This window comes from Gouania willdenowi, chromosome 8 (genome assembly GCF_900634775.1).
Source record: "Gouania willdenowi chromosome 8, fGouWil2.1, whole genome shotgun sequence".
Lineage (NCBI taxonomy): Eukaryota > Metazoa > Chordata > Actinopteri > Blenniiformes > Gobiesocidae > Gouania > Gouania willdenowi.
In genome coordinates, this window is record NC_041051.1 from 14072380 (window position 1) to 14096644 (window position 24265).

General features: G+C 38.5%; 1 protein-coding gene across 1 annotated transcript in view; it reads right to left on the bottom strand.

The window, feature by feature from the left end:
* The window catches only part of prkcab (protein kinase C, alpha, b), a 147480-nt gene that overhangs the window by 93619 nt on the left and 29596 nt on the right, over positions 1-24265 (bottom strand). Inside the window, 1 exon segment of the mRNA XM_028455322.1 lies at positions 4566-4648. Coding sequence (XP_028311123.1) covers positions 4566-4648 — 83 coding nt within the window.

Consider the following 24265-nt stretch of genomic DNA (forward strand, 5'->3'; position numbering starts at 1 on the left):
TCAAGTACATGTAAGGGAGTAAATGTAACTCGTTACTACCCACCTCTGCTTGTGTCTCAAAATATAGTCATTCCCAACCCAGTGTTAAAAATCACGAGAAATTGACGAGTTTCATCACAACTTTTGTTTTGGTTAAACCAGTTTCACAAAGCAGAGGGGCTTCACACAAGCCAGTTAATATATCATCAAGTTTTTCTTCAACTCAAAAGTAATACATGCGTTTCCAACTTGTCGGCACAATGAGGCCATACATCTCCCAAGAGAAGTAAAAGCTGCATGAGTTATTGTGAATGCATGTCTTTTGGGCACAATTGTGCCAATTATCTGCATAAAAGTTACTTTCAGGATATGAATAAATAAGGCAGGTATTTTTCAGATACTTTCAAAAAACTTTGTGAAGGACTCATTTGCACTGATGAAGTGCACGTGAGATTAGAAGCTACAAAATATTAAAGATGCTTATATATTCTATAAACATTAAATCTTTAGCACACAAGCTTTAAAACAAAAGTTTCGAACAATGTTTAAATGAAACATCTCTAACACTTGTGGCAACAGCTCAAAGTAGGACCACAATCAGCTCCATGTGCATTATTAGGAAGGTATAGACTGGAGTATTTTAAAAAAAAATCAGTTATATACAATACATTAAACACATGCAAAAGCCTTGGTTTTCAGCGTTATAAATTGGTAGATTAAGGGACAAAAGGCTACAGGAGAACAAGCACCACAATGGCAACCAATTCTCTCATAGAAATAAAAGAGAACACTAAAAAGTTCAAAGACAAATTTGCAAAAAAAGATTTGATCTGGTCAAAGATTTGATCATGAAAATGTAATGTTTTTTTGTGAAAGGTTTATTCGCTGTTGTTGTTTTATTTTGTGGATGAGTCACCTTCATTCATTGGGTCCAGAGTGATCCTTGACTGATAATGCAGCACTATTGCCTCCTACGCTTCCATGTGTTAAATGAAAAACTGAGAGAGAGAGAGAGAGAGAGAGAGACTGGGACAACACTTTTCCCACAGATGCTAATGCAAACATATCCTTTTGTCAGTGGATCAAAGCATTGATCAGACCAATGACGCAATTCATGCAAGGGTCACTCTGCAAGAAACAAAGGGCTGTAAGGTGGGTGTATTTGTGTTTAGGTTTGTGAAAAAAGGTGTCATGGTTATCTTCTAGCCAAAAGCTTGCTTCAGGGAGCTGTGGCACACAATGTCTCTGACGTAAGTGATGGTTATACTATACAGTAACTCACTACTTAAACTATGATCAAGAAAAACTGATTTTTGCTTCAGAAAAATAAATACAGTAGTAATGTAATTTCCCAAAAAGCCCACTAAGGCAAACGAGAACAAATTACTGCTGTAGTTAATCAAGCGGAAAAGGCTGTGCAGTCATTAAAACAGAAGCTTTCCTTTATGTTTGTGACAGAATATTCATGTGGAAGTACGGCTGTGATTTAATTAGCTAAGCAAATAAACTTTCATTAGGACTTCTTTTGGTCTACTGAAGCTGAAAAGCAGGATCCCCACAGTGTAATTGGTGAATTGTGTTTGATGGGACAATATAAGCGATGCAAGCTGTGGGTATTTTGCTAGTGGTTCAATTGTATTGTTGATTTCTATTGTAAATACATTACAACAGGTTGGCAATTTGATCATTGGTGCTGAAGTTACTTGAAGTTTCAATATTTGGCTGTAAACACAAGTATCACTTGCAAGTACAACTCAAACCCTAATTGATTATAATCTGGATAATGTACAGATAGTTATGTCCAGAATGTATTGAGACTATTTTCTTATTTATCATGCAAATCAACTTTTTTGAGCTTTAAACCTTGTTACAATGTTAATTCCTTATCAAAAAACCCCCCAAAGTATTATTGGGCTTCCTTCCTGCATCTCTGAGAAATCACTAGTCACTAGAATTCTGAACTGTTCCCTCCAGGAAGTGCCTGCTGCTGGTGCCGCGCCTCCACAGTGAACATACACGCCCATTTTCTCTGGTGCTAGACTAGACTAACGCGAGCGGCCGAAGAACACCTGTTTGGATGGTCATTCTCCTTTCTTATCCAGTCTGCACAGGGAAAAGAAACGGTCTTTGTTTTTTTACCCAACAATAATGCCTGGTAACCTAAAATGTGTGTTTGACTGCGAAAGTCCTCAGAATTTGTTCAAACTTCCTAAAAAACAAGAGTCTACTCACCAAGAGTGATTAGAATTTATCTCTGGGAGCATGTGACACACCATCCAGCATCCGTCACTTTACAGAAGAATGCTTGGTGAACCTTGGCCAGTTCCAAAGTGGATTGTTCAGTAAATTACGTCTTTAAACTGCAGCGATTCCCACAATAAAACCCACAGCCGTAAGTAAAATAAACCTCTAGCGAAATGTTAGCCATACTCACATCTTTGTCTTTATATTTGAAATACATTCTCTGGAACTGTTTACAAAGTTTGGTGGGCGTGTCTGTTGCCCATGTTGCCGGGGCTCCAGGGCTACGTCATGAAATGGGAGGCACTCACACGGGGAGAGGCGGCGCTCCGAGAAACCGTGCATCTCAACTTCCGGGTTTAAAGAAAATAAGTCATATTTCTTAATGAATTAGTATTTTACTTTGCAAAATGTAAAATATTACCCATATATGGCTTTAGTTGATTTTGGAAGGTCTTAATATAGCATGATATAGGACCTTTAACGTACTGTGTCAATCTAACTTTGTATGATGTTGTGTAGTGCAGTGCTCAAAGCACACGTTTTGTTAGCTTTAAATTCTTTGTGTATATGGTTGAGCATTGACCTTTTTATAACAATTCTGTGACAGCTTGAAATGTAGCTAATGGTTATTTTATTTTTTTAATCAGATAAAAACAGTGTAATAATCCTCATACATCATAAATTGAAGGTTGAAATTGACACTTGAAAGTTTGTTTTGCTCTCCTCTGGAAACACTTGGTTTATTGACATTGTTGGAAAGGTTTTGCGCATTGCATTGTGGGATGTGGCGTCCCGTAGGCCAATGCATTTCTTGTGTTGACCCCCAAAACACTGCTAAAGTAACTTCCCAACACATTTTCTGGTGTTTATTTTTGGGGCACAACAAATCACAAAAAGATTTCAAATAAAAATCTATGCATCCGTTTACGGGACTCTACGTCCCACAATGCATTGTGTGAAACTTTCCGCCAATGTCAACAAGAGTCTTTACAGTGGAGATCAAAACTAACTTTCAAGCAACAATTTCAAGCTTTTACATCTTTTTTTTCTGAGCAATTGAATAATCTATGAAGCCTACACTGTCTTCGGCAGCTTGAATTGATTGGCTGATTGATTTGTGAATCAATAGAGAGCTGTCAGTGAAGGAAGAGATGGGATTTCCTTAATGAAAGATTCATATCATCGCTCTTAGCAGAAATAATTTTGTTCGTACAGTTATGGATTATCTAACGTTCCAGTGACAGGTAAATGGTACTTCATCGATGAAAAAGTGAATGTGTTCTGAGGAGATATTGCATAATTATTCATATTCCTTGGCTTTATTTCTATGTCTATCCAGAGTGTGTGCTGTGTTGCAGCCTATATACAGTAAGTTTCCATGATCTCCAGCTGCCCTCTGGTCCTGAACAGGAAAAGTGTATTAGAATAGAGAAGAGCTTCCTTAAGTTATTGAATGCATCACTGCAATAGCAGTATTTCAGGTGTTTGGTAATGACTGTAATTCCCCCACATCTAATGTCATTAAAGGTGCAGTTCGCGACTCTCAGATCCCTCTCTCCCCCTCCCTCCCTGCTGCTCTCTTACCCTGCCTCCAAACTTTCTAAAGTCCCTCCCTCAGAGGAGCTAACAAGCTAACGTTAGCTAGACAGCAACATCACAGTAAAATAACATGCTCTGTTAAAAGCATATTACTGCAGCGCTTCTTTCTCTCTATGCACACACCTCAGCAGCAGCAGCAACAACACTGTGTGACTTACAGCAGCCACACGGAGGCTGCTGCGCGGATATGAACAACACATGCGCCACAGAGTTCTAGTGTAACAATTACAAATAAAACATGATGTAAACCAAGCAGCAGTAATTACCTTTCAAGCAGAAAAGTCACCAATTCCATCTTCTACTCCTCCAGACTATACACTGTAAAAAAGACGGTGCTCCAGCCCGGGAAAATGGCGGGGCCTGTGAGCAACAGCTGTCAGATAGCCCATCAAACACAATCCTGGCTCTGATTGGTTCTTTTTGCTTGGTCACGGTGCATTCTGGCAATCTGCCAAAGGCTGAGGGGACTCAATGAGCCTGTTTTTTCACACAAACTACTAGTTTGATGTAAAGCTGTCCGTACATAGTGACAGCTTTCGCAAATATGACAAAAAGTTACTTTTATAGTTATAAGAATTGCAGACTGCACCTTTAAGCTTTTACAGTCAATGTAACAAGTGATCAGGCTTTTTTTTTTTTTTTTGTTCAACAACCGAACAACATCATCAGCACACAAGGGTAAAATGAATAAATAAAAAATACGAGGAAAGCTTTAGCGCTTCAAATGAAAGAGCATCACTTACATCTGTGTCCGGACCCTTGTCAGCACCAGGACAGGAAAAGGTGACAAACTCATGGCACCGTTTGTGGACCACAAAACAGCACACTGCAAGGAAACGTACACACACAGATTAATCAGTTCACAACGTGTATAACAACACTGGGCCTAGCCACAGAAATGTCAGGTAAACGATGACAAAAACAGCATTAAATGTCAAAACTCTAGGTTTAGGTTTATTTTGTTTCTAAACCATGTGGGAGGACACGGAGGACAACATATTGCAGCGGAAGTTGCATCTAGATTGTGATACGTAAACATCCTATTTAGTTTGGCAAGTCTCTACTGTGCAGACATAACAAATGTGTACCGACAGATTTCTATTGCCACCCCCACCCCCACCCCGAAAGCTTCATTTTGTGTTCTCGTGTGCTGTGCAGCCTTCCACTTCTCACTAGTTTTCTGATCGTATTGCAATCTCTGACTGAACCACCACATTGTCACTCAAAGTGATACAGACAACACATCATACGCATCCCTCACATCAGCGACACTGGCATTTACACTTGGATGCTGCCAAAGATCTTAGAGGGAAAGGCAAAATCGTGGACTTCTGTGACAGCCCAGTCTGTGGCTCAACTGTATTTCTTTCAGCCATGTTTGAAAATCTTCCTTCTTTTTCCTTTCTCACATATACTCGGTTCATTGTCACATTGCCTGTTTGTTTATGCACCTTTTTTTCTACCATTATGTAGGCCTATGGGCATTTTTCTTTTCTTGTTGATAACCGTACTTGCAAAGACATGACTGCCAGACAATCTGATGGACACATTGAAAACAAAAGGAACTGGGATTATACATGTGAAAGGTTTTTCATTGTTTTTCATATAGAAAAGCTGTATATGCTCCAAAAAGTCAATTGTCAGAATTGTTCTAATGTTATTCAAAACATATATTTAATTTGAAATTTGGATATATAAGACATAAGACTTTTTGGCAAGCATTGACCTCCAATGCAACCTCATGTTTTGCACCCAGGTGTGGCCTGTTTCCAATCAAGCCTCCCTCACTATTTAGCCGAGTGCTTGGACACTGAATGATTGGTGGATCATTGTGACCCTCGTCGTGTGTTTCTGCGGTTTTTGTCTCCTGCTCCTTGGTTTTCTCGTGTCTGAGCCCAAACACCTCGCTCTAATTTGACGCGTTCCCACTTTGATGACGAATTTGATGCAGCACTGAGCTGGAGAAACCGCGCCTCCAGGAAGCTCTCCACCATGATTGACATGTAAACAGACACGCCCACGAAGGTGAGCATTTCAGCGTCCTTCGTGCAGTGCTATGTATGTATTTTCTACAGTCTATGTATGTACCGATGAACGCCCCGCCCCCACGCTCTGTCTCGTGTTTATAAAGCAGAATGAGCTCAGCTACGGAGTGGGTGGGAGGAGGGCGGGCCGTCCTCTGGCCCTACGTCACCGTGTGGGGAGGCGGAAGTCAGTGTCCCGTCTATAGACACGCCCACTCATGAATATGCATAAGTAGGCCATAAATCAGCCTGTTTGTGTAGAGCTGCTCAGAAAGTGACTTTTCAGAGGCTAAAACTCTGGAAAACAGCCGAGTTTGGGAAAATAAACCTCAAATACTATGTTTTTGGGGTTCTTAGAACAAATGGAGATTGGTGAAAAATGGCATGATATGGGACCTTTAATATTCTACAATTGATTAGAACAGATACAAAAAATCCCCTCAAAAACAAAATAATAAACATTTAACAATTCAAGTTCACTTCAGTTATTTATTTTATTGTCAGTATCAGCTGGTGGTTAAAAGTGCTGGAGGGAAGTACTGCTTGTATTGGAGATTTTAGATGCAGGCTGATTTAATCTAATCCTGTTTTTTTGCTGATATCAGACCAATATCCAAGATCAATAACAGATTGTGACACTCCTCGCCTAAACACTCTATTTTTAGTATTATTAGCTATATAAGCATGAGCTTTGGAGACATTGGAGCAGTCCACTGACGCACTGAATCAGAATCAGAAAGGTTTGTATTCGCCAAGTACAGTTTAAGACAGCACAAGGAATTTAGCTTGGCAGTTGGTGCGAAGACCAAAAAACAAGCCAGAATCAATGAAGAGAACAACTGGAGAGATTTTATATCTCGGCTGACCTGGGGATCGAAGATGAGAGAACACAAAGGAACCTAATGAATTGTTACATTCAGTTCACTTTGAATTTTGACGGATCAATAGTACTATACACCCCAGCCTTCCCCACATGTCCCAAGATAAAAACAAAGTTAAGAGTTAGATATATGTGTTATTTATTTCCCCAAACAGTGTTGTTTTTTATTTGCATTTGTTCTACTTTTTAATCCAACCTCAATTTGCTTCTAAGTCAGTCTTATAATCCTCCCACTACAACCTTCCCACTCAGTAGCTTTACAAATTAAGAAAACATTTGTTTACATGCAGAGTAGAAAAACAAGCAAAATCAACTAAGTTTCTTTCATCATCAGTAACAAACTGTTCCACTCAATACTGAGCGCAATCACCGGCTTTCTCTTTAGCTCCCTGCTGCCTACTTGCATTAAGTGAATCATGAATGTAATGACGTGTGTGGTTTTTTATCTCCCTGCATCAATCAGCACGATTCTCCTCATCAGTTACACACCCACCCACCGACCCACCCAGACTCATTTTAGTGCTGATCTTAGCCAAGGCATGTTTGGATTTCTGATTCTGAGTAGAGCAGACTGAGTTGACACTGATCAGAAGTGATGCAGGGCTACTAAGCCATCTACAGTAGAGCAGATGAATTTAGCTTTGGACTCTGTGTGTGTGCGCGTGTGAGCGCGTGTGTGTGCGTTTGAAAAGCTTAGACACACTCACACAAGACAAGTACGCTGATTCTCTAGAACTATAATCCTTGACATTGACTTCCACGTGCAACGATGCACACATTAATCTGAGAGCGGACATATTCCGACTAAAATGCTGCAGTGGATGAAACTGAAGCTTTTTGGAACTCACAGAAAAATCTTTGTACATAACCAATGAGAAGGAAATCCATATGACTTCACACTTTATACACACCACGAAAATGTGATTTTCAACCAACATGAATTACTGCCAATATAACTCTGAATAAACTTTTTTACTTCCTTTTCTCCTTTTAAACTTTTTTTTTCTTTTTTGTCCACTATACTCAACAAAATAGGTCAAATGTATATGTTTAATGAAATGTTTCCTGACGTTACTGCCCAACAGATTGAGAACAACTGCACTAAAAAAGTGCACTCTAAAAAACGCAAAATAACGTGAGCATAAAAGAAGCTGATTCTTGTCTCAACAGCTTTTTAATGGTTCACACATTGTCACTGGTATAATGAGTTCTAAACCTTGTTGTTTGTAACCAGAAAGCCTTCCAGTGAGAAGCGCAATTATCACCAGATGGTTTAACACATGCTTAAAACAGTCAAGAGAAGGAGGAGAGGCAGAGGTGACACAGTGACATATGGTATTGTCAGAGACATTATGATTTATTACTGTGGGTTTTGTTTCACTAGTTTAAATGCATTAGCACAGTGGGGAGTGCCTTTTGTGTAACAAGGCAGCTTCAGCTACATTAAAACATCTTATGGAATAACATAGGAACCCTACGATTCTTTACTCAAGCACCACACATAGCAATGTATAAAAAGCCATATTACCTTACTGCCAATTAGGGTTGGGCACCGAGAACCGGTTACAAATAGGAACCGGTTCCTAAAGTCCGGTTCCAGAACCGTTACGAAGATGTTTTTTACATTTTGATTCTTTTTTTGGACTCCTAAATGCCCGCACTAGTTTGTTTCTGTTTGTTTACGCGAGGTTTGTATAAGATGCGTTCAGAACGCGACTTGTGTGTGGCTCTCTGGCGTGTGCGTGTCTCTGGCGTGTGCATGTGCGTGTCTCTGGCGTGTGTGTGCGTGTCTCTGGCGTGTGAGTGTGTGTCTCTGGTGCGTGTGTCTCTGGTGTGTGTGTGTGTCTCTGGCGTGTGTGTGTGTGTGTGTGTCTCTGGCGTGTGTGTGCGTGTGTCTCTGGCGTGTGTGTGTGTGTCTCTGGCATGTGTGTGTGTGTGTCTGGCGGAGCGGACGGGAGATAGGAGCGAATCACCGGTAAAAAGCCCAGTAAAACTCTGGATAACAATCACCAGGAATAAAAAAAAGTTGTTCCCTGGTAAAGACAGTAGCTCTAACAACAGGTAAAATGATAAACTGATGATATTACAGCCTGTGAATGCAGTACAGGAGACGCACTTACTCCGCCTCTGGGTCCTAGTGCCAGCCGGCCGGTGAAGCCTGTTCCGTTTACCGAGGTCCATGTGTGTTTAATAAGTCCGTGTGAAAGTCTGCATGTTTATGCCTCTGTCCATCCACTCTTTTCATTATATCTATGTCTTTTAAGGCTCTTATTAAATAGTATCGGCTGTAGTCAGGGCCGCCGCCATCTTGGATTATGTCTTCACTAGCGCGTCATCACCGCAAGTCGCAAAAGCGCAGAATGACCCAAATAACAGTAAAGAGGTCTTATATTAGTCTATTTTCTTTTTAAATTGGTGGGTTTTTTTGTGGCTTTAGACTCCAATTACATTTATGTATACAATATGTTCCCTACAATATAAACAGGTTCACAATATAATTATTTATATAGTTTCTGTTTCCACTGTATCCAGAATAATAATAATCTTTCTCAACAAGAACTATTGATTGATTTGTCACATGACTGTTCCAGGGTTTGAGTTTTATTTAGTTTCACATCTACCTGGGCTGCAGCTCTTTGTTTTTTAGACTGCTGACAACTTGTTTGTAGTTTTATTTCAGCAAGACCTTTGAAATTGAATACCCTAGTTACATAAAAGCAACCAAATTAAACTGTATCAACTAAGTGAATTCATAAAAAATTACCTGTTTAAAGGCTTTTTCAAATTAAAAAATTATCCTGTGAAATCTGCGACCTGTTGACCTGCACAACTCAAAGAATTGGAATCAAGAATCGTTTAGAACAGTAATCGAAATTGAGAATCGGAATCAGAATCTGTAAAATCCAAACGATGGCCAACCTTACTGCCAGTGTCTTTAAAGTGTGCGACACACCCTTTTTGACGTCTTTTATGTCACTTTTAACACCATCTTTTTCTCTTAAAAAGTCATGCAGATATTCGGTAACAATAAACTAAACTATGCATGGTCATTTATATTCCCGCCTTGCTTAGGCAACATGTATGAAGCACGCCAAAGTTTTATTTTGGAGACATACATTCCGAAAACGTCAATTCAACATTCCAACATTATTGATATGAACCCAATTTAAGCGACAAAGTAGTGATCAGTCTGTGTTCAGGCTGTAGGAAAAGATGAACATTGACTATAATTATAAGTTATTTTTAAAGCTTTATAATTTATATTAAAGCATATAAAGACTACAGTTTCGGCTACTGGAGTCGACTTCAGCGGCGTCCGAAGCTCGCAAGAAAACAGCGACCATAATTTTGTCAGGTAACAGAATTTGTGGTAGCACCTCTCTATGACTACCATTGTAGACTGGTGTTGTGACAAATTCTGTGCCTGATGTAATCACAGCTTAGAGCCATTGGTTCTGTGTTAATTACAAAACTACATTTGCAAAAGTCTTCTTACAGTTAGCTGTAAGGCTGGGCAGTATAACCAAAAATGTGTATCACTGTATTTTTCAAAATTCTAACGGTTTCACGGTATATGACGGTATTTTATTTTCCAATGCATAATCAGGTGTTCGCAACATTTTCTACTGGTTGAGAGAAGAATTATTGTAGTAGATTGACTTATGATGGTCTATTTTACTGTCATGATGAGTGAATATTGTAGAACAATACCACACTAGTAGTAATACACGTTTGCAACAGCAGCCCAATGGCTCTTTAGCTTAGCTTTAGCATTAGCTTGATTTCTTGCTTTAAATGCTGCATACTCAGTGGTGTGGTGGTTTCTTATGGTGAATAAGGAAACGTTTTGTTTGCAGCTCCACCAGGAATTATTTCCGTGTTATAGGAATTACAAATTGTGATCCTTTGCTCTCTTTTTTTGTGCATTACTGCCGAACTGCGACATACTAAGCTAACCGTGCCTCTGTGTTCGTGAGTGTTGTTCTCCTGTAGCAGAGGCATGCGCACGCAGGCACATGCTCACGTGTATCATTTCCACCGCAACTAACACCTTAGCGCTACTGTTTACCTTCCTATTTAGAAGTGCAACTTTGAAAAGGGTCCGGTCTGAAACGTGGCACAGCGTAGCAGTGTGTAATAATTAAAGAAAAAAAAAAGTTGTGTAATCAAATACACCTGTACGGTGGTATATTGAAAATTCATATCATAACGAAAATATAAAGTGGTGTTCAGTATGAACTGGTATACCACCCAGCAATAGTTAGCTGCGTCTCTGAGAGTAGTTGGTGTAATGATTATAAAGGTGATATATAACTCCGTAGGTGTTGTCGTTTCCCGAAAAAAAGGCCGGCAACACGCAAAAAGCAACGTTTCAATGCAAAAACGTAAAGACGGATGTAATACTGTAAAATATTTTGTGGACGCATTATTTAGGATGTGTTCTTGCCTTTAGCATAGCGTCACGTACACTTTAAGGGTGTCAATAGCCTACACCAATAAGATGAGGCTGACAATCCCTTTGAGTCAAATGTTAATATAATTGTGCTGTGGTGCAAACAGTATGGAAAGAAAGATGTGCAGGCATAGCAGAAAGGACAAAAGACCTCAGCAGCATATAACACATTCAATCGACCTGATCCCCAGAGTGTGTCTGAACACAAGTACAGAAGCATTGAATGAAAATTCACAGATGTACAAGAAGAATGTTCACTGAGGATCACTAGATAGAGGCAGTGTAATGTATTTCTGAGGTTGGAAAAACTGGTTCATATTCAGATTCAGAGCACCAATGGTACACAGGGTAAAGACTCTGTGCCAAAAAGATCCAAACAAGCCAAGCCGAGGCCTTTCCTCTGCAGAATTTTAAAAATAAGCTTAGAGGTTTTGTTTTGTTTACTCAAATATTGGTTTTAGCCTATAGTCGGTTCTACTTTTTAATACAGACGAAAGGTAAAAAGGGTAACACTAAATCTTTAAGCTTTGAAAGTTATATTTCTAAAGTTGCCCATCAATTATTAACTGCACTTCTTTTAATGCAATGCATGCAGTTTTCCCCTTGTGGTCTTTGTTTAGTGGAGTTTTCTGTCATTTCTGAGAAAAAAATGGAAAAGAGGGGAGGGGAGGAAAGGGAGGTGTGTTGTCCTGTCCGTTATTTTTAGGCTCAATTCTGGTCAATGCTGGAACAGCATGTTCTGATGCCCTGGCTGGTGGAGAATTGACAGAAGACCTTTCTCTTACACTTCTCCACACCTGGCCAGCATTGATGTGATACCTTGATGCACATGTCCATGTGCAAACACAGCGGCGTGCATGTGAGAGATTGGTGAATGATGAATGAAAAGCCATTTCTGCAGAGAGCCAGTGAGTGCGCTGAATATGAGAGGTGGAAAAAGCTGAAAGGATTACCACGGCAGGCATCAAACAATAGGAGAACAGAAGGGCTGCATCTTGCAATGAGACACACTTTCAGTCTGTGTCAAGTTCTCGTCAAACTTTGATGGAGTTCAAAGGTCGAAGAGAAACTATATCCATGAGCTGTTTCATGCCCGATGTCTTCAGCTAGCCTTCTGCTCTCGCCCTCGGAGACAGGATTTAATATGGACCTCTGAGGCTCTCAGTGACTCTGAACAGACGACTATTCCAATATTTGATGATGATGATGATGATGATGACTTTTCGAAGAGGATAACGAGGAGCAAATCTAATTGCTTTTCTAGTCTATTAAAGTTGAGATTATGTTTAAAACCAATCCTTTTCTCCAACTAAATACACAAAACACTTAACACCCTTTTTATAGTTCACTACATCTAAAATATCACATGACCTGTCTTAAAGGTCTCACACTTGAAGGTAGGTTGAAGACAGGGTTGGGGTCAATTATTTAATATTATAATATTACATTTTTCAGTCACAATTACATTTTCAATTACCCATGTACAATTACAATTCAATTAGGATTACAGTTGCAAGCATTTTTCCCAAGTACAATTAAATTACAATGATTTTTTTATACTCTATAATTAATACTCTATAATCTATTACAATTTTGGTCTAAATGACTAAAGTTCAATTACAAATATTCACAATTACTGAGCCTGAAATAAATAACCTAATAAAAGTATCGTTCCTCTTGTGTTTCTTTCATCTCTAATGATAACGGGTCATAAATCAGCTGGAAAATACACAAAAAACAAATCATCAAATCATCTAATTTCTTTCCTCACTATTGCTTACCTTGTTATTTGGCTTCCTGATCAATGAACAGATTTAAATGGCGATTACAATTGCAAAGTCAATTATCTGAACTCAATTACAATTTCATTATGATTACAACCGCAACAGATTTTTAAAATTACAATCACAGCATAATTGTAATTAATTATTAACTACACAATTATGACTATAATTTACCCCAACCCTGGTTGAAGATCAAACAACAAAAACAACAACACATTATTGTCCACTGCTCAAAAGTTCCAGTTTTGCTGACTGTGCCCAAAACAACGTGATTGTTGCTCTTAGTCTTCACAAAAAAAATAAAAAATTGCTTATCGGAGCGCTTATATTGGAGATTTTAGAGGCAGTTCGATAAAATCTATTTTCTGGCTGTTATCGGATCGATATCTGATATCAATATCGGATCGGGACACCCTAATTCTTTGTAGTTTTCTACCAGTTCTGAACATGATATCCAACATCAGGTGCAATGCAGCAAACATTGGATTTCTGTTATTTTTTGGGTATCTGTCCATCTGTCCTGGGGACAACAAGCTCTGAAACTGAACCAGTAAATCCCTGGTCTGGACACCAACCAATCACAGAGTTACCATGATGGCCAATCCCAAAGATGCACTTAAAAAAAAAAGAAAAAAAACTGTGCCAAAAAATAATTAACATTTTGTTTGCTGACTTTCAAAACCAACACCATGATATGATTATTTTCAGGCTGGGCTACCAAACTCAAAACGCCACTCACTTTGTTCTTCTTGTTGTGTACACTAGTTAAAATCACTACTCCTCTGTTATTCGTGAACAAATCGGGCTGAAATTTGGCAGCTATAATCTATGGATGTGTACGTATTGACGCTCGGAACCCAATTTTTGATTTGGGGCCCCAAAAGAAAAAAGAAAGTCAATTCATCATCTATTTGCAAGTCAAATACTACAACGGTTAGTGATACCAAATCATACCAATATATAAACGAGGCCCATTACCCTGTATGTGTCACGGGGGCACCCATTTTTTAAATGACTACTCCTCCGTTAGTTCTTGTTTTTTTTTAACCAACACTCTTTTTATTGTTTTCACAGCATAAGAGGAACACAAGGAAATACAATTACATGTATTGAACCATGTCCACCCCCACCCCATCCTTAAGTAATTTCAAATCTTGGTTGAGAATCGGGTCAGTGAATCAGTCCTTTCTGGTTCGTCATATGGGAAAAAAATAAAAAATAAAGCAAGAAACATGTTTTTGCAATTTTAGGTACTGCAAAAAGCCACTGTTCCATCACATGTGACAAATCTGTCCTCAATACATAGCAGATGAAGGGGTCCCAGATCTGGTGAACCTTATGTTGTTGCTGTTTTATTGTGTAAGTATTTTTTTCCAAGGGGAGAGTTGTAGATAATTCAGACAACCACCTGCTTACACTTGGACTTGGTGTTTTTCCCATGAGAGGGCTACTACTCTCTTTGCCAATAACGCTCTTAAGTCTACAAACATTCGTTGATATTTCTTTATCTTCAAATTATCTGGATATAGACCCAATATAAACAACTGTGGGGTTAAGGGTATTTGAATCTGTAAATTATTTTGATTTCATAGTTTTATTTCTTGCCAGAACTTTAGTATTTCTGTACATTGCCAAATACAATGGAAAAACGCGCCTTTTTCTGTCTCAGAGAGAAGGAGTCATTTCTAGGACTGGGATAAAAAAAGTTCTCGTTGATCCAGTTGATATGCCAGTTATATTTTGGTGTGTTGTTACAGCTATTGTCAGTGGTTCTATAGCCATAAGGAACAGCAGGGGGGATAGGGGGTCCCCTTGTCTACATCCTCTTTGTATCTTAATTATTTTGGATATGCAGTATTACGGTTAGTCATGATTTCATCATATGGTTCTGTGTGAAGTAGTTTTATCCATTTAATAAAGCCAAAATGTGTAAGGATTTTCAAATAAATAGGGCCATTCAACTCTGTCAAAGGCTTTTTCAGTGTCTAGAAACAGTAATGCTGAATCTACTGCTCCTTTGTCTATGAAAGCCTTGCCTACCTTGTACAGAGCCATTTTGATCTTTGTCAATAATATTCAGAATTATTACAGAATTACTATTATTTTACTTAAAACTTTTAAATCCACATTTAGAAGACTCACATTTGTCATTCGGTTTTCCCGGTTTTGGCAACAAAGTAATTAGGAAAGACGTTGGAAGGATTGAGAAAAGATTCCTTAAACATTTCTGATAATGCTTGAACATTTTCTACATCTCAATGGGTATCCCATCTGGTCCAGGGGTTTTCCCCTCCTTTGATACTGTCAATAGCCATAGATAGATAGTTCTTTCTTAACTTCTGATATCTTGGGAATGTGGATGTTGTCCAGGAAATTATTAATTTTAGAGCCATAAAGCTTTTTATTTCAACCGGGTTGATAATATTTTTGTCTTTATTATTTTGTAATGAGGCTATAAGTCTTTAATTCTGAGGATGTTTGATATGCCATGCCAGCACTTTGCCAGGCTTTTCTCCCTGATCATAAAATGTCTGTTGAAGCCGTAATAAGCTTGATAAAGTTCTTGTCAAAGATAGTTCATTATATTGAGTTCTCAACAGGAGTAATCTTTGGTGGGTATCTTGAGAGCCTGACTGGTAGTATTAGTCTTCTAGTGTCTTTATTTCTGCTTCTAATGATTTTGTCTTCATGAAGGTTTCTTTGGCTTTAGAGCTAGTAATGGTAATTATTTGTCCCCTAATAAAGGCCTTAAACACTTCCCATCTGATACTCCTTGAAGTTTCTATTGTATTTGTTTCAAAAATAATATTTAATCTGTTCATCTATTCTGGTTGAAGACCTGAATAGCTTTTACTGCAGGTTTTCACACCCACCCCCGAGCTCATTAGCATCAGCCCATCACCTGGACTCTGCCGTTCCTGCTCCCCCCACTTCCCCCCCTACCTCACCCTCTGACCCCCAACCTGCCCTGAAGATCAATGAAAGAGATGTGTGCCAGCTATTCAAGAAACAAAAGATCAAAAAGGCTCCAGGAGCTCCAGCAGCTGGCCCCCATTTTCACACGGATCTTCAATACATCACTGGAGCTGTGTGAAGTACCTTCCTGCTTCAAAAGCTCCAGCATCATCCCAGTCCCAAAGAAACCTGCCATCACAGGACTCAATGACTATCGACCCATTGCCCTGACGTCCGTAGTCATGAAGTCCTTTGAGAGGCTGGTATTGAGCCACCTGAAGGACATCACAAGGCCCCTGCTGGACCCCCTGCAGTTTGCCTATCGGGCAAACAGGTCTGTCGAGGATGCAGTCAACATGGGACTGAACTACATCCTGCATCACCTCGACTCCCCAGGGACCTACGCTAGGATCCTGTTTGTGGATTTCAGCTCTGCGTTCAACACCATCATCCCGAACATCCTTCACCAGAAACTCACCCAGCTCACAGTATCGGCCTCCACCTGTCAGTGGATCACCAACTTCCTGTCTGACAGGAAGCAGCAAGTAAGGCTGGGAAGCATCACATCTAGCACCCGGTCACTCAGCACTGGTGCCCCTCAGGGGTGTGTTTTCTCCCCACTTCTATTCTCCCTCTACACCAATGACTGCACCTCAGGGGACCCCTCTGTGAAACTCCTGAAGTTTGCAGACGACACCACCGTCATCGGTCTCATCAGGGATGGGGACGAGTCTGCCTTCAGACGGGAGGTGGAACAGCTGGCTCTCTGGTGCAGTCAGAACCATCTGGAACTGAACCCGCTCAAGACTGTGGAGATGACAGTGGACTTCAGGACAAATTCCTTGTGTGTATTCATACACTCTTGGTCAATAAAGTTGATTCTGATTCTGATTTTAAGAAAGTAACAAAGCCAGTGACAACCATTTTGTTTTAAATCTCCATTTGGGAATACCACTAGGCAAATTGGGATCAAAATAGATTAAAGAGTTTGGGGCATGGTCTGACAGGACTATGGCGTGATAGGAAACCTCCTTCATTTTACATTTTAGTAGTGTTGAAACCAAAAAGAATTCTATGCGAGAATACGACTGGTGTGTAGTAGAGAAACATGAATATTGTTTCCCATTGGGATTATCTTCCCTCCAAACATCAATTAGACTAATTTCTTTCATAAAATAATGAATTACACCCCTGCTTCTCAGATGTGACTGGTGGTCAACTCCCCAACTTTTGTCCTTTCTGTGGATCTAAAGTACAATAAAAATCACCTGCCATTATATAAGCACCAGATAAAGAAGACAGTAAGAAATAGGTTTTGAAAAAAATTGGGTTCGTCTGTGTTTGAAGCATATATATTTATCAGAATGAATTGTTCCCTGTGAATCCTCCCCTGAATAATAAAGTATCGCCCTGCCTTATCTGTGATAACGTTATGAATTTGTAGTGGAATTGAGTCATGAATCAAAGTCATGACACCCCTTGCCTGAGAGGTAAAGGGAGCTGACAGAATTTTACCCTTCCACCTCCTACTCACTTTAAGCTCATCCTCATACGTTAGATGGGTTTCTTGAAGGTATACTGTATTAGACTGTAATGTTTTGATTCTGTTCATAGCCTGTTCATAACCTTTTTTATTTTTTGCAGCCCTCTGCAGTTCCAGCATGTCATTCTAACCTTAAAATCAACCGACATATGGACCACCTGTTTGCCGCCATAACCGGAAGTTATTCTATGAGCGGATGTCTACAGCCGCTCAGGGACCACCCCTTTTCCGGCAATTTTAAAATTTATCGAAACATAGTCATATGATGTATTGTTTCAAAGGCAATTCAAAGTACGTTACCATTTTACGTTGCACAATTTCATTTGTTTTAATCTGTGGAACCGTGTCACTTCACTGAATTATTGGGAACGTGCTAGTTGGTGCGGAGACGTTCCGCGGGCCTGCCGTACTTCATCAGAACTTGTTTAACAACAGTGCAGAGCAGCTCCACCAAACTATTCCAATAAACACAACGGTCCTGAGTAACATTTTCATTTTAAATGTAAACACATTTGTTAACGAAGACACAGATCGAAAATATTTAAGTATAATGTGATTAATCACAGCAAAGAAAGACTATTCTAAATAAAGATTAATAAATAATAGAGCACTGAAAGTAATAGAGAGGTTGTCATTAGAAGCAGACAGTATACAGTATAGTCCCAGTGTACAGTATGTCCCTTTGCGACCACCCATGGGAATTGAAATGTCTGTGTGTGATATACACTGACAAATATTGTTTGCCTGCAGAGAGAAGAAACGAGTATAGCGGCATCTCCAACAAAGACCCTGAAAAGTTCATTCTTGTACATACTGTACATTTAATTATGCATCATATAGGCAGATTAGGATGCAAACACAAAGTACGCAGTGAATGCATAACCCTGAAAACACTTTACTAAAACACTACAGCTGAATGAAAAACATGAACAAAGGAAAGAGAGACAGAGAGAGAGAGGAGCTAAAATGCAGTACATAATTATGTCTTTTAATGCGGTTTCAAATAATCTGAAGGACATTTTTGCAATTATTTCTGTCTCACATTACATGTTGTAGGGAAAGAAAAACAGCTTTTATCATGCCATATGGCTCTACAAAAGATAATTGCATGTTTCTTAAGATATGCAGAGAAAATTCCTCATGCAAGCTTGGTCACAACAAGGATAGTGAACCTGAGACATGCCGTGTGTAGTTAAAGAAAGGACAGAAAGAGGTTTGATTGGGTTAAAATAGCTGCGCGGAGTTCAAATAGAGCAAGGTGAATTTGACTTTGTCAGATTGTGTGGCTTCTCTTCCATGGCAAGCCTCACGGTGACCGGCCATGATGGTTATCACCATCAATCTAGACTTTTGAGATGAGTATTTGATTGAGGTTGTCTGGAAAGTTTATTACAACTGATGGGGAAGGTTGGGATTTGTATCCTGGTGAAACGAGTTGCTTTTCTGTTTTGTGTGTCTCACACAACACACAATAATGTTTGATAAAAACATTGATGCATGGATTCAAACTGCATCAATGAACTATTTTTTAATGAAGCACTCTAAGCCAATACCATTACATTTCCAAGCAAAGTCATATCAATACATTAATAAGCTGCATCTTTGCTGACCACGTGCAGCATGAGTTGATTGCTGACAGCTGCTCTAAAAAGCAGAGGTGAAAGTAACAGTTTACAAGTACTCAGGTTACTGTAATTGAGCTGCTTTTATGGGTACAGTACAGTGATTTTACTTGTACTTAAGTATGTTTTAAAATATTTCAAGTAATTTGTTACGATTGTTAAAATGATCAACGGACATTGGGAAACAAAAAAAATGAAATGACCAGACAATTGAATGCATCACGTCATAGCCGATAAACCAGATTAAACGTAATGCACGGCGCCAAAACAGCATTGAATGGAGGTTATTTTCTCAGTTTTAGAGTTCATAAATGTAGCTATAGTTAGAGCCTGAGAATCTTTCTAATTTGGTGTTATTTTATAAATAATTGTACATTTTGACAAACCTTTTATTTTATACAGATGCATTTGTGGAAAAAGAAATTAAGTTCCAATTGCGCAAGATTTGATCTCTTCCTTTTTAAGTTTATACATGTGATGTTTGCTGTATGCAAGGGAACCGTGTCAAGATTTATTTCCAAAAATAAGAATATTTTACTTTGCGTACTATTTAATTGAGCTACTTTTTACTTGTACTTCAATATTTCATGTGTGACTTACTTGTACTTGTATTTGAGTACAATTTTGATCAAGTGCTTCACTTTCAGTGGGATATATCAGTAGTACTATTTACACCTCTGCTAAAAAGGAAGGTCTGCATTACGCGCTCACTGCCAAGAAGGATCTTTCCCATGACTTTTTACTGGTACCATGGAAATGGCTCATTAATAAGTTAATTTACAATTATCATATAATTATTTTCAGTGGTAAGGATTAGGAGTTTGCTAGCCAAAGGTTATTTATGTGCAAACATTGCAGCTGTGTGATAACGTCTCAAATATGCTGAATGACATGTGGTGTCCTATAGCGTAACCTTGAGTGCCATGCTAAGCTTAATCTAACTCAAAGTTGGCAACATGGTTCAGTAGTGCCATTGCTTCTCTCATTTTATAGACCTTATTTAAAGGAAAAATACTCATATAAAGCACTACCATTGAAATAAAGTAGTTATTTAGTATGGTAAAAGGAACCATGCCAACTCTGATCCTAAACTAGGCAAAAAATATATATAATAAACTACATTCAGCTTCAAAATCACAAAATATTAAGACTCCTATTAAGAATTAAACACAAAGAAATAACTTTTTTAACCAATAAATCTAAATTTACAATGAGGAATGGGCAATTATTTTGTTGATACATTCTCCTATACCTTATCTAAAGCAGCAACTGAAGTTTTGTTGGAAGACATTTTATTTTTCTTCCAATAGCAAACTGTGACAGTGGGTTATCTTCAGTATCTAGTCGTATACATCTGGTTCATACAGTCATCTGTGCCAATAAATCAATATTTTTTTCAAAATGTTCTAGCTTGTATTGAACGTTGCCAGATTGGCTGAATCTAAGATGTGCTAAATCTGCTACTAAAACTCACATTGGTTCTGCTACAGATGTTTAGACGACTATGAATGATTTAACACACACCTGCAATATCAAAGGGGAAAACAAGTGAGAATGCCAGTTGAGAATTCTCTATTTTTTCGTTTATTGTTTCCATAAAATGAACTTGGATGCCATGACTATGTTTCTCTCTCTCTCTCGTAGTTCCCCTTTCATTCCTGCATCTGAAACATTGTTTGATGTAATCACTCTATCTTGTCCTTTTTACTCCTTAACAACCCCAACCAGACAAGGCAGATGGTCTATAGGAGTCAGGTTCTCTCATGTGAGAATAATGACATAATTCTAAAATCACAGCTTATTGCTTCGTACAAACACAAATGCAGCCTGATTACAATAATAACATTCTGGCATTTAAAATGGCTACAGGAGGCAATTATTCCAAACTACAGGTGGGTATGTTTGGCTGCCAGATATCTCTGAGTCACACAGGGGAAAACAAAACAGTGATCCTCTAATATAAATGAATTATGAACTCCAAACAGAAATGTAGACACAAACAAATGCACAATTTTTATTGATGCAATTTTTCTTATATTTGCATGCACACTTGCATATGCTCAAATTTTTTTCCACATACATTGTCTCGCTTTATCACTGTCAGGATGCTGTAAAATCCTTTTGTACATAATGTATTATCCACCAAGCTACCTTTACATGTCTTGTATCTCACTCATGGGTTTACTGTATATTATTAAAGGTAGGGTGGGTGATTTTTGAAAGCTAGCCTGAGTTTGAATGTAGCCTCCCTGATGGCTCCACCTTTACCCCTCAGCGGTGACGTATGTATATTGTTAATTGTATTTGTGTACATTTCCTCATTGTGAGATTAACCTTGCTATTATCCTTGGGGTAATTTTTGACCTCATTAAATGTTTATCATTCAACAAAGAGTAGTTGACTTTTTTTTTTTTTTGCTTCATATTTCATGACTTTTCCTAATTTAATGGGTACAATTATTTAAGCAAAACATTATCATGATGCTGTTTTCTCAATGTACTCAATGTGTGCATATTGCACACATTTGGTGTTCCACTGGGGTCAATTTTTTCTCTAGGAAAATGTTTAATTTCGATGAGGTTTTGGAACAGCTCTTTCACAGTAAAACTGACATAGAGTAGGATGTGTCTGAGACAGAGGACTTTGTAGTGAATAACTCCAAATATTTTACAAAAAAGGAGATACAAATAAGTAAATCAACACGTTAATGAGAGTAATAGGGAGGTCACCAATCAATATGGTACCTTCTGTGAGTCATTAATGTGCCCCCCAAATTATAAACGATTTGGAGGAAAGATTTTCACAAAACACTAACTCTGAAAACTGAAAGTTTGACCTGATGATAGAGCTGCAGGAAGGAAAGGGGATATCATCACCAGAACCAATAGGGTTCATACTCTTCGTCATTAATGTTGTCACTAAATTTGAGAAGATTTGGATAAAAACTATTCAAGATAAATTCATTATAATTTAGAAGTTTGACCTGATGGTGGTACTAGAGATGGTTTCATTAACAAGTGGTTATTTATGTATTCAACTTATAAACAAAGTGCCTGACACAAAAACTTTTCAGAAAATAAATTTCTGGAGGTAAATATCCCTGGGGTAAAATATGTAATAATATAAATGTGTAAGGACAATAGGAGGGTAATAAAGTACAAACTAATATAAGGTCATATTTTTTTCTTTGTAGCCCAGTACAAATGGTTCGTGGTCTTTGGTTCACATATCAGGTACCACAATGGTAATAATGTATTGAGTTTGGCTAGCACTGAGGCTGACGGTACAGCATGGTGGATGGACCCGATTAGACATATGGAACTAAGAGACTTCTTAAGTGAAGTGTTGGCCAAAACTGAACATTACTTCTCACATAATGCTTTGTCAGCTGGTAAAGCTTTTTCATCACTCCAACTCTGGACTCTGTATTAGGGATATCCCGATACAACTTTTTCATTTTCGATATGATACCGATATTGCAGCCTTGCGTATTGGCTGGTATTGATATTGATCCAATATCAGCATTATTCATATGTAATTTTTTGAAAATGAACATCGGATATTGGATTCAAATTTCCAGATTTTCTGATTATTTTCTTTTTCTCTCTCTCACTTTTCTTAAAAAAGTGTTATATTGTAGTCTGGAATGTTAGAAAAGGCTTGATCAAATGATGTTACTCAAACAGAGAACAATAATCAACAACAGTAGGTATGAGAAAAACAGACCCATTTATTATTAACCAATTGATTACATACATTTTAACCTTTAACATAATATCTACAGTATTCTACAACAGAATAAAATAAATAAAAAATGAATTGAAAAAAAAATAAAAATCAGAAAATTGAATTCGATATCTGATACAGTAGTCCCTCGCTGTATCGCGGTTCACCTTTCGAGGCCTCGGTGTTTCACGGATTTTTTTTACAGCGTATGAATGCGCATTGTGTTCTGCGTCCTGATTGGCTAATGCTGCGTTCACCCACCAGCAACACATCCAACTCGGTGGGTTTCACTGCCTGCTGAAGCGAGGAGCTGTACTCCTTTTTCTCCTCTCATAAACATAAACCACCAGTGTAAAAAGCCGGTGTGATTAGCGGCTAATGCTATGCTAGCTCAGTGTTACAGAGATAACTTTACCTGCTACTACCACCTCCTCGCTGATTCTCCTCCACGCCAAATCCTTCCGAGTCCGATCCCGGTTATAAAGACATACAGCTCCAGGTGGTAACACACAGCTTCTACTCCATGGTTGAATGGGTGATCAGACCGGTGTCCGTGTTGATGGCCTGACGTCATCGTCAACAAAGACTCTGAATGCGTTCGGCATCAATGTTTGAACTTTGAGAGTGTTTAAACGAGAGAAATGTTAATTCCTGTCTGAGAAAAGTGTATAAAGTGTGTGGTGAGGGGTTTTACAGCCTTAAAACATGTATAATAATTGTAAAAAATAAAGCTGACTACTTCGCGGATTTCGCCTATTGCGGGTTATTTTTAGAACGTAACCCCCGCGATAAACAAGGGACTACTGTATTCGTTTGCAGGCTAATATCAGACCAATATCCAATATAGATATTGAATCGGGACACCCCTACTATGTATGCAAAGCAAACATTCCAAACACAAGAGGTAAAATCATGAAATCATGACCAAGTCCTAGCCTGAGGACAAGCTGATATCACATATCAAAATCAGAATATCCATCACCCCTGCAGTAATACATGTCCTATTCTAATGTGTTTGTAAAGGCAGAATCTGTCCATGGATATTTTAAAACATGAAAACAGTTTCTCTCGCCTCTTTTCAGTCACTTTGCATGAGCTCTGTCTTCCAATGACTCATCTCTGTGTCTCAAATACAAAAAGATGGAGAGAGATGATTGAAAACACTGACCTTTAGTCTGTCAGCTATCAGCACCCTTCAGTTAGCAGATGGATTTAGTCTGCTGTAGAGTACATTTTCTGGTTGTTATGTGATAAAGGAGGCATATGCTACTTGGTATTTTCTTTAGCCTTGTTCACAGGTTATCTGATTTTTTCAAGGGAAACTGACTTTTACCTGCAGTTACCACAGAATAAATAAACGTGTCGCCGTACCATGCCTATACATTTTTGGTGTAAATCGAAGCAGTGTTTTAAATGAAAAGCTGCAGTTACAGCATAGTCATTCTTTTGTTTTATT